An 18,835-nucleotide genomic window follows, 5' to 3' on the forward strand; every position below is an offset into this window, starting at 1 on the left:
GAAAACACATCAAGTTGCAGACAGGCACAATTGAAAGACAGTCATGTAAAGCTTTCGAGTACAGCCTTTATGACCAGCAACTCCAGCATCTTGGACCAGAATGCAACATCATGTGGGATGCAAGCAGCAATCTGGAGGGGGCAGGGAAGGGGAAGGGATAGTAGTGTACGGGTGGGAGAGAGACTTATGCTGTCTGGTGGAGTGTGCAGGGACTTTTAGACTGCCAACACGCACAGTGTCAGGTGGTTGTGGGACAGGGAAGTGGGTAAAAAAAGAGCAAAAAAGGAGAGGAGTGGGGAAAGATAGGCAGATGCATTTTGCAGAGGGATGCAAATAAACAGGGTGAGAGATGATAATGAGGAGGAGATTATAGGGAAGAATGGGTGGAGTGTGTGGGGACAGTATGTTACCATAGTTTGAGGCTGGGATACGTATGGTGGCGGAGAATGTGCTGTAAGGGTAACTCCCATCTGCACAGTTCAGAAAAGTTGGTGGTGGGGGCAAGGATCCGAATGGCTCGGGTAGTGAAGCAGCCATTGAAATCAAGTGTGTTATGTGCAGTTGTATGTTGTGCCACAGGGTTATCTACTTTTCTCTTGACCACTGTTTAGCATGGCGATTTATCCTTGTGGACAGCTGGTTGGTAGTCATACCAATATAAAATGCTGTACAATGATTGCAGCAGAAGTGACATAGCTGCTTTCACAGGTGGCACCAGCCCCCAGGTGGGGTAGGATAAACCTGTTACAGACCTGGAATAGAAAGTGCTGGATGGGTGGATTGGGCATGTTTTGCACGTGGGTCTTCTACAGGGGTATTATCCTTGGGGCAAGGGGTTGGGATTGGGAGTGGCGTAGGTATAAACTAGGATGTTGTGGATAATGGGTGGGCGAGGGGGGATGTATCTTGGGTAGGATGTCCCTCATTTCAGGGCATGATGATAGGTAATCAAAGCCCTGGCGAAGAATGTGGTTCAGTTGTTCCAGTCTGGGATGGTACTGGGTGATGAAGGGGCTGGTTCTTGGGGGTGTGAGGGGAACTGGCACAAGAGATCTGTTTGTGGACTAGATTTGGGGCATAGTGTCTGTAAAGGTCTTGGTGGGACCCTCAGCATATTGTGCAAGGGAATGTTTTTCACTGCAGATACACCATCCCCGGGTGGCCAGGCTATATGGGAGGGATTTTTTGGTGTGAAAGGGATGACAGCTGTCAAAATACATGTACTGTTGGTTGTTGGTTGGTTTAATGTGGACAGAGGTACGATTGGAGCAGTCAGAAAGGAGGTGGTCAGCATGTAGAAATGTGGCAAACTGGGTTGAGGAGGACCACATGAAGCGGATGGGGGAGAAGGTGTTGAGATTGCAGAGGAATGAAGATAGGGGGCCTTGATTCTGAGTCCACTTTGTGAAAATATCATCAATGAACCTGAACCAGACAAGGGGTTTGATGTTTTGGGAGGCTAGGAAGGTGTCCTCTGGATGGCCTATAAAAATGTTGGCATAGGAGGGTGCCCATGGCTGTGCCACACATTTTTTGTGCATCTTCCCTTCAAATGAGAAGCAGTTGTGGGTTAGAATAAAGTTAGTAAGATGCATGAGGTAGTGGGTTTGGAGTCTGAAGGACATTGGGAAAGGTAGTGTTCAATAGTGGTAAGACCATGGGTATGGGGGACATTGATGTATAGGTAGGTGGCATCAACAGTGATGACCAGGAATCCAGGGGGTAAAGGAGTGTGAGTGGTGCAGGTGGAGAGTCAGGGAGTAAGTGGTTGGTGTCTTTGATATGGGAGGCTTGATTGCGGGCAGTTGGTTGGAGGTTTTGGTCAATGGGAGCCAAAATTCTTTCAATGGAAGCACAAGAACCATCTGCAATGGGGAGTCTAGGATTGTAGGGTTTGTGGATTTTGGGGAGCATGTAGAAGGTGGGGTGTGCAGGGTGTCATAGGATTGAGCAGGTAAATGGATTCAGGGGAGATGTTCTGGGAAGGACGTAAGGCTTTAAGCAGGGATTAGAGTTTGTGTTGGATTTCTGGGATGGGTTCACTTTGGCAGAGTTAATAGGCAGAGCAGTCAGATAATTGGCAGAGGACTTCTGCCAGGTAGTCACTGTGATTCATAACAACAGTGGTGGAACATTTGTCTGCAGGTAGGATGACTAGTTCAGGATTTGTTTTGAGGTTGTGTATGGCTGTTCTTTCTTTTACTGAAAGATTTGTGTTCTGAGGAAGGGATGTGGGGAAGGTTGGTGAGGCTAAGTTTGAGGTAAAGAATTCCTGGAAGGTGGCCTGCGGGTGGTTAGGTGGGTGGTGGGAGGGGGGGGGGGGGCAGGGAGGAGATCACTGAGGGTCTGGAAGGGGAGTATATCTTTGACAAGTCCAGCATGGTTAAATTTGGATGAAGGGCTGAAGATGAGGTGATGCCTTTGGATAGGACTGAAACTTCTGTGGGCCTGAAGGTTTTGGTGGAAAGATTAACAACAGCATTACAGGAATGTTTTGGCTCTCGATTTGGTGAAGAGTTGGTAGTTTTGGAGGACGTGGCAAGCTGAAAACGTCAGCTTGGCAAGATTTAGCTGGTATGAGGGGTGGACGAGGAGAAACACTGTGGGTATGATAGGAGTTAGATAGTGGTGCCCCAAGATGGTAGTAGGATGTCAGCAGGTTGGATGACTTTTGGAAGTGGTGTCGGGAATGCTGATTCAAGTGCTGGAGAGCAAGGTATACAGTTTTAGAGATGTTATGTATGGAGTAGGGATTGCATAGTAGTAGTATCTTGGGGAGGGAGCAGAAGCGGTTCTGAGATGCCTGTGCCATGGAGATGTGTTTTTGCAGTACCAGGTTTATGAGGGCCAACGATTGGCAGAATCTGAAAAGGTATATGTCATTGTGAAAGAAGGGATGGGATCCAGAGAAAGGAATCTTTACAGATAGGCCATTTGGCGGGACATCATGGTTTAGGACGTGGGACTGGGTTTTAGCCAGGGAAAGGGGTACCTTCCTGAACTTGCACAGAAAGATGGAGCAAGGGTCAATTGTGGCAGGAATTATGTAGAGGAAATGGGATTGATGCAGAAATGGACAAAATGGATGTTATTAGTTTTGAGAGGAGCTGGATAAGTGAAAAGACATGTAAAGATGCTTTAAAAAATTGTAAAGACACACATAAACATGCACAGATACACAAAAATACCTGTTCCAGTCCTGTCAAATGTTTATCTTATCCCATCAGGAGCTGGACCACCTGTGAAAGCAGCTATGTTATTTACCAGCTTTGCTGCAATCATTGCACAGCATTTTACCGGGTGATCAAAAAGTCAGTATAAATTTGAAAACTTAATAAACCACGGAATAATGTAGATAGAGAGAAAAAAATTGACACACATGCTTGGAATGACATTGGATTTTATTAGGGGGGGGGGGGGGGGGGAATTTCACAAAATGTCCGACAGATGGCACGTCGTTTGATGATGATCGTATGCTCAGCCGCCACTTTCGTCATGCTTGGCCTCCCAGGTCCCCAGACCTCAGTCCATGCGTTTATTGGCTTTGGGGTTACCTGAAGTCGCAAGTGTATCGTGATCGACCGACATCTCTAGGGATGCTGAAAGACAGCAATTGACGCCAATGCCTCACCATAACTCCGGACATGCTTTACAGTGCTGTTCACAACATTATTCCTCAACTACAGCTATTGTTGAGTAATGATGGTGGACATATTGAGTATTTCCTGTAAAGAACATCATCTTTGCTTTGTCTTATGTTGTTATACTAATTATTGCTATTCTGATCAGATGAAGTGCCAACTGTTGGACATTTTTTGAACTTTTGTATTTTTTGATTCCAATAAAACCCCATGTCATTCCAAGCGTGTGTGTTAATTTGTACCTCTCTATCTACATTATTCCGTGACTTACTCAGTTTTCAAATTTATACTGACTTTTTGATCACCCGGTATATTGGTATGACTAGCAACCAGCTGTCCACGAGGATTATTTATTTAGCGTATGGCTAATATAGACATATCATAAAATTAAATTACATATACATATGTGTATATTTACACACAAGAAACTTAAGTTTGGCTTTACAATTGAATATCCAGTCCTTCAATCCAGCACACTGCTTCTGGAATTGCTAGCAGGAAGTCCTCTTCAGCACTTTAATAGGTTCGAATCCTGCATTCACTGACAATGTACTGAACAGTCTGGCGTGGAGTCCTGCAGTCACAGGCTGGATTAGGCAGCTTCTTCCACTTAAATAGAGTATCCCTGCATCGGCCATGGCCGATATGGATTCTGTTGAGAGTAGTCCAGGTATTGTGTGGTAGGTCGAAAGCACTTGGAAGTTTAGCACTTGAGATGATGATATGCAGGCGCCCATCTGTCACTGCTTCCTACCGACCTTTCCATTCTTCAAGGGGTTTGAAATCCTTAGCAACCATGTCAGCAGCATCGCACAGCGATGGGTGGTGTGATTTCAGTCTCTTTCGATTTAAAAGTGGCAGGCCGCTATGCACAGGTAGGTTAATGGAATTCCCTCATAAGGGCAGTACATCTGCATAAATCAGGAGGCATTATACCGGTTAACAGTGGAAGCCAATAAACTGGAGTAGATCTGATTGCGCCAGATATTATGCACATTGTCATATTCAGCTGGGTGTCAACAAGCCTTGTATGATGACTGTTCATCCAAACAGGTGCGCAATACTCAGCACTTGAGTACACTAAGCCCAGAGCTGAAGATCACTGGGCTGTTGCTGAAGATTCCCAGGTAGTTCCGCATAGCTTTTGGAGGATGATGTTTCGAGTTCTCAACTTTTGAGTCAAGTTAAGAAGATGCTGTTCGAAGCATATTGTACGGTCCAGGATGACATCAAAATATTTTGGGTTCCAATTATGATGAAGAATTCTACCTCTGAAACTTACTTCCAGTTTTACATTCGCCAACCAATTATTTAAATGGAAGCAACACACTTCTGTTTAACTCACACTGGGTTGGAGTCTCCAGATTTTGAAGTAATTATCTAATACAGACAGGTCATTAGCTAGAATCTCTTCTGTTGTCCTTATTTTCTGGTGTTGTACAGCTAGAGCCGGGTCATCGACATAGCTGAATTTTCTGGACAAAGTGTCGGGTAGATCAGATAGGTATAGATTGAACAGTAATGGTGAGAGAACTGATCCTTGGGGGAATCCATTGTTTAGCTTCCCCTCCTTATTTATGTTGCTTCCAGTGATTACCTGGAACTTCCGATTGCTTAGCATGCTGTTAATCAGTTTAGCCATTGTTCTGCAGGGGATGATGCGGAGAGATTTGTAGATAAGGCCTTCCCTCCACATAGTGTCGAAGGCGGCAGTTAGATCCACAAACGCCACAGATGTTTTCTGCTTCATTTGGCATCCTGACTCTATGACAGATGTGAGAGACAATGACTTAATCGCAGCAGTTACGCCCTGGTCTGAAGCCTGCCTAATCAACTGGAACATTCTCTAAGGTAGCGCTGCCTAAATAGGGCAATGGGGCAGTAGCTTTCTACCATGTTGCTGGGTTTGCTAGATTTCAGAACAGATATTACATTCACCAGGATGAACGGCCACTACCAGACTGTGGTCAAGAGCAAGGTAAACCACCCTGTGGCACAACATGCAGCTGAATATAACACTTGATTTCAATGGCTGCTTCCCTACCCTAGCCATCTGGATCCTTCCCTCCACCACCAGCTTTTCTGAATTGCGCAGATGGGAGTTATCCTTAGAACATGTTCTCTGCTCCCATAATTATCCTGGTTTCATTTTCCACCCCCTTCGTCCTATCATCTCCTCCACATTCTCATCTCCCACCTGGTTTATTTTATCCCCTGCACCTTCCTGTCCCACAACCTCTTGACACTGCACGTATTGGCAGTCTAGTCCCTGCAGCACACTCCACCAGACAATGTTCGTCTCTTTCATGACCCCTATAATGCTATCCCCTCACCCACCCCCTCCAGACTGCTGCTTGCATCCCACGTTTTGTTGCATTCCGGCCCGAGATGCTGGAGTTGGCAGTCGTTTGTGCATGAGATGTGCTTGCTTTGTGTGTCTTTTACTGTTGAAGGCTGTGGGTGAAAGAATTGTACATGCCTGCAACTTCATGTGTCTTTTGTTGAGCAGCCAAAGAAAGCTGGGACACCATGTCCTAATATCAGAGACTGCTTTAGTTCATTGCCTGCCCAGAAACTCGATGTACCAAAGGATTGGTCAAGAAAAGACATCAAAAATAATTGTAGCTCTTTTTTCTTTATGAGATTAAAATTAGGAATAAAAAAGGTGGTGTATTCATTAATGCACTGAACTTCTGTTCTACAGTTGACTGTTCACATCTGTGCTAATTTAATCTGATACAAATTTTATAATAATTAGGTAGGTCCATAAATAGGTTGCATCCCCTATAGTCTTAAAACATGTTAGTGAACTTATTGCTGTTTAAGTGTTTTTGCTACACAAAATGCTCAGTATTTTCAGTAATTCAAAATATAGTAGGAAATGAATGTTGACATTATTGAAATATCTCATTCCTAATCAATGAAACAAGTATTACTGGAACAAGACTGACAGAATCACAAATGGAAAATGAGAAAAAAGTGGTATATTTTTATTTCTGATTCATTAACTGTACCTTGTGTGTTTTCGTATCTTGGCGTCTGAATAACATTTCCTTCTAAATAGGTACTGTACAACTTTCCTTTAATTTTTTCAATTTGTTATTTGTATATTCATTTGATGAAGCAAATGTTTTAAAAATATAAAACTTGGGGTCTGACTCTTCAGTTTCTTCTGCTTTGTTCTTATTATTTTGTCATGGTTAATTATGTTTGCTATTTACAATGTAGCAAAAGATAGATTGCTAATTACTGTAAAGGTGACAAGTTAAGTTCCAGACATGCAGAATTAAAAGACACTTACGCATAAGCTTTCAGCCACACCATTTATCAGAAAAAGAGAAACTCACACAAGAAAGCACGCCTCACACACAGAAGACCACCAACTTCAGCAACTTGGGCCTGATTTCCTATTTGCTTTTTAATTTATCGTAAGACTATACTTTCAGATTTTTATATAATATAGCAAAAAAATATCTATGGATTTTTACAACAGTATGTTTAGGAGAGGAATAGATTGCTTGTTATGTTGAAATTGGAATGCAGTTGTATGTTTTCTTATCTTTTATGCAGAAAAGGTCCTAACATGTACTCACAGTGAGGAACTGATACACCGGGGTTTGAAAAGGGAAAAAGCTATTATAGTCAACAAAAGGTTTCTCATAGAAACATTTACACGGGACAGAAAAATACTAGGCTTTGTTATTATAATGTCTTTAACAGTTGAGCTGGAGCTAAAGAGTTTTGAATACCAATAAATAGCAAAAATACAAATTACCTCTTTAGATATCCATGTGAAAACATAATTGTATCTCTGGCATTTATTTTTACCAAAGACATTCCACGAAGAATTACTAGCAGCAGTGACCTAAACCATTTAGTCTCCTTCTAGATGGATGTTTTATCATATCCAATCTGTTCCAGTATTAACTGTTCACAAACCATTTAAATTCTTAATCATAACATGTTTTTCATTTACATTTGCATCATACTCACTGTTTTATGGATACTACTGGATAATCCACAGTTATTTTTTGATCTCAGTTATGTTATCTTGAGAAATAATTAAAATGAGTCATTACAGACCTCAGCTTCATAAAAGTTCAGTTTGAGGAGATTTGGATTTTTGTGAATGTTTTTGCATTCAAGGAAGTAGTTGTAAAAACAGGTGCAAAAATCAGTGTGTGTCCTGTCATTCTCATACAGTCTTTTCGATTAATAGCAAAAAGTTGTTTCATGATTAGTAAATTATGTAGAATTAGGTGCTAGCTGATGAGTGACAGATAGGAGAATAAAAATGGCCTTGGCAGTTAATTGCCATACACCAGCTAGTACAGAATAGAGCATGGGTATTCCCAGAAATAGACAAAAATTATAATATTGTAGGTATAGGTGACACAGGTACACAGTACCAACTGTTGGTACAAATCAGTCTAAGATTTCTAATTTTTCACTACACTTTCAGGGAAGTTCTTTGGAATATTTCTTACAAAAATAATTCTGAAAAGCTTTGTGGGATTTCAGTAATGTATGACACAATACTGTGTATCACATGTTGTAAGTAAGTAGTAAATTGTTTCTGCTATGAGATGGAATTTCCACACAGTAGGTACACTGTTTTGTGCCAGTTATGAAACACGACACATTGCATTAGAAGTTAAAGTTTTCTTCAGCATGTGGTGATTGGTATATTCCAGAACGATGCTGCTGTGATGTGTCCTTGGTGACATCACTGTCGGCCTTCGTCAATCAAAAGAGTTCAGGTTGTATGCCATTTTATTGAGGCTGCAGCTGACTAACTCTTAACATTTCTTGCTATGGATGTTGTTATATGTGCATCCTTCTCTCTGATAAAACATTAAGTTACAACCACAAAAGGCAGTGTAATATCTGTCCTGAGCAATTTATATAGAAAAGCTTTATTTCCCTATGTATGTTTGTATGATCTTTTGCAAACTGTCATCTGCAGGATCAAAAATTCATTCCTAATTAAGAGATGTTACTAACAAATGAACAAAATTTTTTAAAAGTGCTTCAGTTGATGCGACAGAAGGGATACCCAGCATGTGATGCATGTAAAGTTGTAGCATCCTGTTGTTTGCCATCAGAAGATTTGTGCTTGAAAAATAATCCAAATGTGTACACAGTTTATACAGTACCACCCAAGATAATTCTTTGAAGTTGACTTGCCAGTCACTTTGTAGAGATTCCTCCAGTTACTCCAAGAGTGCTGAATAAAGAGCAAGCATGTTCCATTGCCTTTGTTGAGTCTTGGGAAAGGCTAGGTAAGCTCGGTTATTTAACATTTCACCTGCTATGCACAGTGTGTTCTGTTGATTGATGATGGCTTCATTTATTAGCTCATTTATGGCCCAGTATGTAGTTGTCCTGCTGTGATTTTTCCATTACCGTTTATACCCTCTCATGAAGTGACACAAACCCCTTCTGCAAACTCTTACTTACATACCCTTGTCTTTTTCTCTTGCTGTTAATTAAATACATACACATATATTTTTGTCAGTTTTTCACATGCTTTTGAGTGTTTTTATGTGATAAGAATACACTGATAAGTAGGATAGAAAATTATTTCATGGTATCACTGTGTACCAGCACAGTGGAACTGAACAACTGTAAACACATTTTATTGTAGTGTGCTCTGTTTTATTGTTGTGTGATATTATACATATATAAAAATGAATATAAGCAACACTTCTTGAGAACAGTAGATTATTTAATGCTCTACAAATAAAGTTGTTGTATTAATGTATATGGGGACTGATGGAGTCCTTTTTTTGCCACTTTGTGATGTCATGTGTGAAGGAGAACAGCTAACTTGATAACTACAATAAAATGACATAGGATACATTGCTACTCACCATATAGAGGACAAGTTGAGTGGCTGACAGGCACATTGTAATGATGTGGCATCCTGGATGGTTGGATTTAAGTACTTTAGGAACTATGTACAAGATAGGAATGTGGGAAGTGGTGTGGGTGAGGATAGACATAGACCAGGAGAAAGATTCTGGGATGGACTTCTGGATTTGACGAGGGACTGGAGATCCTGCTCGATGTCTGGAATGGGGTCACTGTGGCAGGGCTTGTAGCTGGACATATGACATTGAGCTCTTCTGCCAAGTAATCTTTGCAGTTCATTAGCAGTTCATTCTGCAAATGTGAGATTGGTTTACATTTTGAAAGATTAGGGGAATCATTGTGAGATGAGATTTGACATTAGGAAATTATGCCAAGTTACTAGAGGATGATTCAGAAAGGGTAGGAGGAGGGTGGGTGTGGGGGGGAGGGGGGGGGTAATTAGATCACAGCTGGATGGAGCAGTAAATTGAATAAGACAGGGTTCAGTATGATTTTGAGTAGAGTTTGTTTAGTAGAATTGGCAACAAAAAAAGTGTTTCTGCCCTAGGAATCAGTATGAGGAAAGGTCTTTGACAAGTTCAGCATGATTTTTAATTTGGAAGCAAGGCAAAAGATGTGAGCCTTTTAAAGGGCTGATATTCTGAGGCATTGTGGCTCTTGGAGGAGAAATTCATGACTGTGTTGCAGGTCTATTTAGGCTCTGGTCTCTGTAGGATGGTGGGAGTGAGTTTCTAAGGGTGTGGCTGATGTAGTTTGTCTGCAAGGCAGGGTTTGGTGGTTACAGGGGGATGTTTGAGGGAGCCTTTTTTACTAGTGGTGGATAGTGATAGTTCAAGGCGGGAGTATGAGATGAATAAATTTGATAGTTTTTTGAGGCAGTATTTTGCATGCTGCTCTAGTTCCTGGAGGGAAAGGATTTCAGTCTGGGAAATGAGATACAGGAATTTGAGATTGTGGATCAATAGGATGTTACAGATGGAGCAGATGTAATGAAAGGTGGCTTGAGTGTGATTTGTATATTTTTTTCAGGGCTAACTTGATGTGGGCTGCAGACTGATGGAATTTGAACAGATAGAGGTCATAGTGAGAGGATTGGTTGCAACCAGATATGAAAAATTTGATGGTCAGGCCATTGGCAGGGGGAGGGAACCATTGAGCCAGAAAACAGCAAACAATGCAGGAACATTATGTGGGACTGTGTTCTGGTTAGGGGTAGGGAATCTTTTCTGTATTGGCACAGATTGGAGACAAGGGATCTGTAGTGGAGAATAAAAGGGGGCAATATCTCAGAAAGCACTGAAACCAGATGAAATATAAAAAAGGAAACCAGATGAAATATAAAAAAGGAAACCAGATGAAATATAAAAAAGAATTGATGCTGGCGAGGGAAGTAGGAAAAAATTCTTTATCTTCTTCTCCATCATAAACATTGTTGTCTTCACGTTTTCATATTATAAATACTTAAGGAAGGTGGAAGTACCCCACAACAGTATTACAAATGTAGCACAGGGGAAACCAGTTTGTACCTGTTCAGTGTTCTAAATAAAAATACATTGGTTCCTGGGACCAGTGTCACCTAGAATAACTGTGCATGGTCTCCTGGGCTTCCTCAAACACAAATTTTATGTGGGTCAACTGTTGCTTCCTAAAGTCTTCATGGAATTTATTAGATAGGGCTAACTTTACACAATGCCCTGCCTTCAGAAATTCAACAGTCTGCTTACCTTGTTGTTACTGGATTGCACAGCATTCTGAGTTACATCAAAGGGCTTTTCATTGCTAATTAATTTATTCACAAACATCAAAATCAGCAGAAGAAAGACTGTGTAATTGATATTTAAAATCTGATGATGTTGAATAATGAGCTGGCTGAGAAATTGGTAACAGCAGCTTTCACCGCTTCAATACTTGACTGCCACGAGGCCACTGAAGCAGCAAAGCCATTCATCTGATGCCATGTATCCACTGGTAGCCACTGCAGAGCCATAATTATGCCTGATGCCATGTACCCACTATCCTGGTGATGAAACATCCATCATTATGCATATGGCAGTCAGTGTGTTAAATATTTTCAGTAAAGCTGTGAGAGCAACGCAAAAGGATTGTGAACTCAAAGGTTGGTTTAAGTACCACATTACTTGGTATTATCCTAATGATGTTTGTATGCCTTTACTTTCCTCTAATGTGTCAACTAACAGAAAAAACTTGGTAAAGTACTGTGTAGTCAACCCAGTCAAGTGTCAGCTTTTGTAATTTGCACCAATTGCTGTGTGAGTCCTGTAATGTGCATAAGTGAAGGGTTATTTGAAAATGTCGTACTGACTGACATTGACAGAAGTAAATATATTAAATTGCTAAAAGGTGTGTCCTCAAGGTTTCTGTATGTTCTAAATGTGGAGGTAGATGAACTTAATTGTTTGCTTTAGAAGATCCACAGTAAGATTTCTCCATTTTTAAATTTCTATCAATATGTACTCACCAGAAGAAAGATTTTCATGCTATGTATAATGTTTCCTGTTCGTATTCCATGTTTATTGAAGAAAATTTTTTTGTTATAAAATTGGATGAACTAGATCTTTTTTGAGCTAAAAACAAGCAGTTTTTGGAAAGAAGAGGGAAAAAACCATTAATAACACCCAAAATGGAGATTTACTTTTTCTTTGATGATGCTTTTTCACTTGATTTAACATTGCTCACCACTTGCTGAAAGAATTAATTTGGTATCCAGTTTCAAATATATTCAAAAATGGTATGGTGACATGAGCACAGGACGTGTAATATGACTTTATGGAACTGCTCCCACACGCCATATTATGGTTGTTTGTGACCTTTTGAATCCTTCATTTTTAAACTGATAATTCACCTGAACAGCATTGTAAAAAACATTTTTGTCAAAACTTAGTTAAGAGTTGGAATAGTGTGATATCTGATGTCCTGCATCTCCTGGTTAAATTGTAATTCCTTGTTGCGGTGAACAATATTGTAAATGAAGGCATCATGAGGGATGCACCAAATGTTGTTTTAATGAGCGAAGTGCAAAACCACTTAGATAAAGAAAGGAAACACGAAGTTAAAGTTTGTAAGTTAAATGAAAATAAATGTGAGTCGTTGAGGATGGCAGATGCCCTTACACATGGAGGAGGAAAAACTGGAGAACTGTCACGTGATGCAGTGTGTGATAAGAAATTGTAACTGCTATTTATAATAGAAAAAATGTTTCCCATAATTCCTGTGGTCAAAAAGTTGTATGTGTTAAATATTTACAGAGTTCTAATATAGTAATGTGACACTTAGCCAGAACTGGAATGATATGGACTGAACTGTCACTCAAATGTAAGCCGCAAATATCACAGGATTTGTTTGGTACATTTAAAATATTAGCAATGGGATTTTGTTCTTTTCTAAGAAAGAACTGCCACTGTCAGTTTTCATGTGGAGATTTATGAGCGGGTGATAAGATGCAGCTCATTTGCAAATTTTTCACACGTCATTTTGATAAGCAGACACAATATTTGCCATTCCAGTGGATTGAAATGGCTTATATGAAGAGATAAATAAAAGAAGAAAGTTTGTCTCATTGCCATTTTTCACTGACATACCATTTTCTTTTAGAAAAAAGGGTAAGGTAGGCATGGGTAAGATAGGCTTTTGTCAAAGGACACTATGTATTGTTTTGCACATTACATCTCACAACATGAAATTTTGGTTGACAAATAAAGGAGCAGTTGACCTCCTGAAGGCAAAAAAGGAAGGCATCCCAACAGGCCTCATAAAATCCTAGACCATGACAGTGACTTTGTGAGGAAATACTGTGAATCATTTCCAGTGTAAGAAAATCACTACTCTAGGCATAAAGTGATCAGTTGCTATTTAAGTTCAGTTCTGATGTGTTCAAAATATATCTCTCTTTCCAGAAGTATTTCCCAAAACTATATATCAGCAAAAGTATATTTTGAGAAGTGATTGTAAACTAAAATTTGGTGTGCCAATGGTAGATGCATATTCATATTGCAATAGACTTTTTATGCAGGTGGTTATTGCAGATTCTGCTGAAGAAAGCAAAAAATCTAAAATGGAAAGTGCAGGTGCAGATGCAACCTACAAAATGCTTGCTGCTGATTCCAGAGGGAGGAGGGGAAAAAGAACCTAATAGGCAATATTGTGATTTTGTGCATTGACTTTCAGCAGGTAGTCTCCTATCAACAGTCAAATCATTCTTGTGTATTTTATTTTTGGCAGTACTCTTCTCACGAGCTGGCAATACATAATACTGGCAGTAACAATGCTTTCGTGTGTTCTTGGCATGAAAGTGTAGTGTTCATGACTGATGGGTCCAGGTAGCCAGTAACAATGGAATTTTATTGAGTCTAATAAAAAAATACAATGACAGTTTCCTGGAATGTGAGTCTGCACTACTCAGTTCAGTCTGATAAATCACTGAAGTACTGGAAAGTTCTAGTGTGTAATCATTGACGTTCCGCTGGAATACTTATATGTGGATAAAGTGCATGGTGATAGTGCCCCATGAGGGTGAGATCAAAGATGAGTGAATTGTAGACAAAGTTCCATGAAATGGTGAGCAGTGGACAAATGGATGCAATGTTTGGGCATGGCAGTGAGGTGCATCTCAACCGGCTTGGTGCAGTGACTGATGGGTCTGGCTCGGACAAAAACTGCTGGGAGCAGGAGGAAAAAAAGCAGGATGATAAAAGCAGAACGGTACCAAAGGAGCCCTAAGGAATGGGTCATGAACAGGCATAATTAAAGGTGGATGGCCTGTGAGAGATGGACCAGAAGCATGTATGTAGGGACTGTGACGATGGTGGCACTAGGTGCAATGGTGTCCGAGGCAGTGACCCCTTTGGAGGTGCAGATGAGTCCTGCAAGATTGCCCTGAAAAGGACAAGTGCTGCCAAATGACTCTGCAGAAGGAATAGAACAGGCAAAGGAAACGGCACAAGAGCATGGATTAATTGGAACTAGGAAGGATGGTGTGCATCCAGGGCAGGGAGGGGCCCTGAGGCGGCGGGAGCATTGAAGGGTTTGAGTATGTTGATAAATGACCAGTCAGGTGTTGAGCAGCTGCATGGACAATGGTGCAGAATGTCTATTGTGCAGATGAACACTGAGAAAGTGGGGAGGAGGATAGATGGAATTGAGGGAAATTCCTCGGAATGGTGTGTGTTTGCTGGAGCGTGAAAATTCCATAATAAGCATTGAATTGGTCCCACAGGTGAACATAGCACACAGTAACCAGGACTGTACCATGGTTAATTGACTGAAGAATGTGATAGGTGTGAGCATCAGGATAAATGAGGAAAGAAACTTGTTGGTAAGTGGCATAGTGAATTGCAGAGACTGTGAGTAGTTTTCCAACCACATGAGGTACAAAGGCTATGGTTCTAACCCATCATGAGTTCCTGAAGGAGTAGTGGCTGCATTGTCAACACTTGGGTAGGAGTAGCAGCCATGTGGGTTAATTTCTGTAAGAGAAGCTCGGAGTCTCGATTTAGGTGCTGTGAGTGAAGCAGAAGCTGCACCGAGACATCAGAGGTCTGTGGTACCATACTGAAGAGAGACAGTGGGCGTTAAGAGCATGTGCATACAGCAAAAAAATATCAGCAGCAGTCCAAAGCGGAGCACAGGGATGGATGGCTACTCTGTGCAAACAAAAAAGGCTGACAGTCTGGATGCTAGTCATTGTAGGGATATACTCCTTAGTTAAATATCCTTATTACTTTTGAATACATTGTGGGAGTGAACAGTGATCAATATGTTACAAATTAGTAGTGATTTACCACCAGGAGGAGGTTCTTATGCATTGGTCTGAAGATGACCACAGTAGTGGTCAAAACCGGTCACTGTAATAAGTAAATTGTGATCAACACTGTTTTTGATAGTAAATATCCTTACTGCTATTGTGGTGGAGACGAAAATGGTGAGTCTTTGAACCCTTGTGCTACAGACTGTGACTAAACTTTGCAAACTGTGATCGTAGTATGGGGCAAGGATGGTTTAAATGATGTTCCTGATCACCATTGTAGCGTTTGTGCACAAGGGGAATAATGCACTATAATTGATGTGCCTGGGTAGCCAATAACAGTGCAGCTTTATTGAAACTCATAAACAGTATACAATAATAGTACCTTGTAACATAAGTCTGCAATACTCAAATTAGTCTGATAGTTAATCACTGAAGTACTGGAATGTCCTATCAGGTAATCACTGACCTGACTTTGCATTAGAATGTTTGTTTATGGGTGAAGTCCATGGTAGTAGTGTCCCATGACAGTGGTCTCAAAGGCAAGTCAGAAACAAAGTCTCACAAAGCAGTGAGCAGAGGATGCACTCCCCAATGGCCTGATATTTGATTGCAGTGGTGAGGTGCTCCTCGGTTGGCTCAGTGCAGTAGATTCAGATTGATGGACCACTAGGTGCGGCCAGCATGGAGGACAGACACAGTGTAGAGTGCCCTCAACAAAGGCAGTCCAGTTGATGTAAAATCTGAAATGTGAACTGACTGCAGAACACTGAGGATGGGACCTAAATGCTCATTACTGGCAGTAACACAAAGCTTGTTGAAGCAAGGTAGTGCTACGATAGCAGTGCCATGATAGCAGTGCCATTTGCCACAAAGCGTATGCCTATGGTGGTGACATAGGTACAATGCAGTACCATGGTGGCTGTTGAAGGTTTGATAGTAAACAGTCCTCTGTGTGTGTGTGTGTGTGTGTGTGTGTGTGTGTGTGTGTGTGTGCGGTGTGCGTGTGTGTGTGTGTGTGTGTGTGTGTGTGTGTTGATGTGGATTGTTTCTGTTCAGGCCCTAGAGGAAGTATTGGTAGCAGGCTGCAGCTGCAGCAAACTGCAACAAATGACTTTATTGTTGGTCGCTGTTACTAGGGAATATGGCAAAAAGAATTAACAGGAGAGGTTCATCAGAGATATCTTTATGCATTTTGAAGTATGTATTAACACATTTCAGTCCATTCGTTGATGTTGAGGTTTGGAATCATATAATTTGGTCTGATCCATGCATTGGGCAGAACATCACAGGCATATGTTTCCCCTTTTTCTAAACCTGATCAACTGTAAAAAAAAGTCACTTCCTTTCCTCATTACATGGCGTAGTTTGCTACCATGCAGTACAGATTTTGCCTTGTTGAGATGGACCAAACAGATGATTGGATTCCAGTCACTGCACTGTCCACGTCACTGGATCCTTGGCTACAAGGTGGAACAAGAGGATTCCATGGATCTTAATACGTTAGATCAAGGACTACATTTAGACTCATGTAAAATAATTGAGTGGCTTTGTTTACAAGTTTTGTTTGACGACCTTACTGCACTAAGTGGAAGGAAAAGTGTGTTTGCAAAAGCATTGCGGCCAAGCTCAGAAGTACCAGGATAAAAGTCTGGCACCATCCAACATTTCAATTTTCCCTATCTAGTGTGTTAAACTTTTATCAGCCAAAAATGCCAAGAAGAAAGACGAATTTGACATGTATATATCCCAACTTGAAAACAAGAATTCAATCAGCAACAACCAAATGAGTGGAGGATTTGCACAACTGAATAAAAAACAAAAATTGATTAAGGACTGAAAAAGTAAATGTAAATGTTGATGTTTAGTTAATTGCAACAGCAATGGTGCTAAATTTTGTAGTATCTTCTGCAGCTATACCAATTGCAATAAACAGTAAGTGTTTTTATCTGTTTCTTCAATGAATAAAACACAAAAACCAGTAGGTTTCAGCAGTACAATGTAGTAACTGCACAGGTAGAATGTTGATCATCCTTAAAAATTTAAATAGTGCCTTTTTTTCAAAGATATCATAAGCAATTGTGTAATAACTTCTACAAAAATATGAAGAATGGCATTTTACTTCTGTATGTCGGCTACATAAAAAAGGCCAAAATATGTAGGCACAAAACCATATATATGCAAAATACGAAGGCTTGCTGAAAATTAATGCCTCCGAATTTTTTAATCCATTCTCTGTATTGGTTGAGGTATTACGTATCATGTTGATGGAAACTGAAGTCCATCACCATGCTTCAAATTGTAGTGTGTAAAATGGTGGTGTGTAAAGCAACTACGTCAATGTGTGACAGACCGCATGCTGCAATTGAGTTTCTAACCGCAGAAGAGTTTGTCCACATATGCATCACCCTCTCCTTCAGCATGACAGTGCCAGATCACACATGAGCACTGCAATCTGCCGTAACCCAGTGCCGTGTGTTCACTGTCATCAATCCTCCTCTGTGCAGTCGTGACTTGGTCCCACTTGATTTTAATTTGTTTCAAAAACTTAAAGAACAGCTTTGAAGACTTCGCTGTGATGGCAATGAGGTGATGCAAGCAGAGGTGAGTTTGTGGCATTTTTCAAGGAATAAAATGCCCTGCAGTGACCGTATCAGGAATCAGGTCTCTCTCTGGGGAAATATGTTCATCGACAGGGTGACTATGTTCAGAAATAAATTTGTGGAAATGAAGAATAAAGGTGTAGAATGTTAACAAAGTGTGCTTCGTTTAAAAAAAAAACTTTGAGAGTTTTTACATAAAAAGTTCAGAGGCGTTACCTTTCAGCACACCCTCGCATTAACATACAAGACCATATTTACCTATGACCAGGCCATGGAATTTGTTATTAGGTGTGGTGAGAATTTTAAGGATTTTTTGTAAGATGTTGCATGTGACTTAAAAACTGTAAAATATTAACCAGTGCTCTGCTAGACACAATTACACTATCAACTTGGCCCAGCTTCACATGGGTAGCATTAAAAATCTACAGCCAGATGACTTGTGTGGTACAGCGTATTTTGATTGTGGTCCATTGCATAGAGTTATGAATAGATTTCAGAGAATAATGTTAAGTAAATGAATATCATCACTTTCATATATATTATGTGACATAGGCAACGCATGGCTAGAAAGTTGTTTGGAGGCATTAATGTTGTGTATTCCCACATCCAGTTGGGTTTGGAGTGGCATCTCATGGCAATAATGGGAGAACATCATGATGTATGTAATATGTTTACAACCAACACAAATATTGTATGTGAATCGTGTGTGTGTTTCAACATGTGTTGGAGGCTGTCTGAGGTGGCACAAATAAGAGAAAAAAATAAGAAAAAATACATGTGATGTGCATGTTTGGTTTGTATTATTGAATTTTTCCTGTGAAGTATAGCACATATGCAACACTTCTTCGTCATGGACACTCTACGGCATACTCCTCACAGAGAATCATGTCAACATCTAGGTTTGATTCAAGGTAGGCAGAAAGCTGAAATTTGAGTCATTTGCTGCACTGCTGAAG

At 40.6% G+C, this 18,835-nt stretch overlaps 1 protein-coding gene across 1 annotated transcript in view; it reads left to right on the forward strand.

The window, feature by feature from the left end:
* Window positions 1–18,835, forward strand: part of LOC124711227 (phosphatidylinositol 4-kinase alpha) — a 205,358-nt gene that overhangs the window by 41,223 nt on the left and 145,300 nt on the right. The window contains 1 exon segment of the mRNA XM_047241186.1: window positions 8,336–8,401. Coding sequence (XP_047097142.1) covers window positions 8,336–8,401 — 66 coding nt within the window.

This window comes from Schistocerca piceifrons, chromosome 8 (assembly GCF_021461385.2).
Source record: "Schistocerca piceifrons isolate TAMUIC-IGC-003096 chromosome 8, iqSchPice1.1, whole genome shotgun sequence".
Lineage (NCBI taxonomy): Eukaryota > Metazoa > Arthropoda > Insecta > Orthoptera > Acrididae > Schistocerca > Schistocerca piceifrons.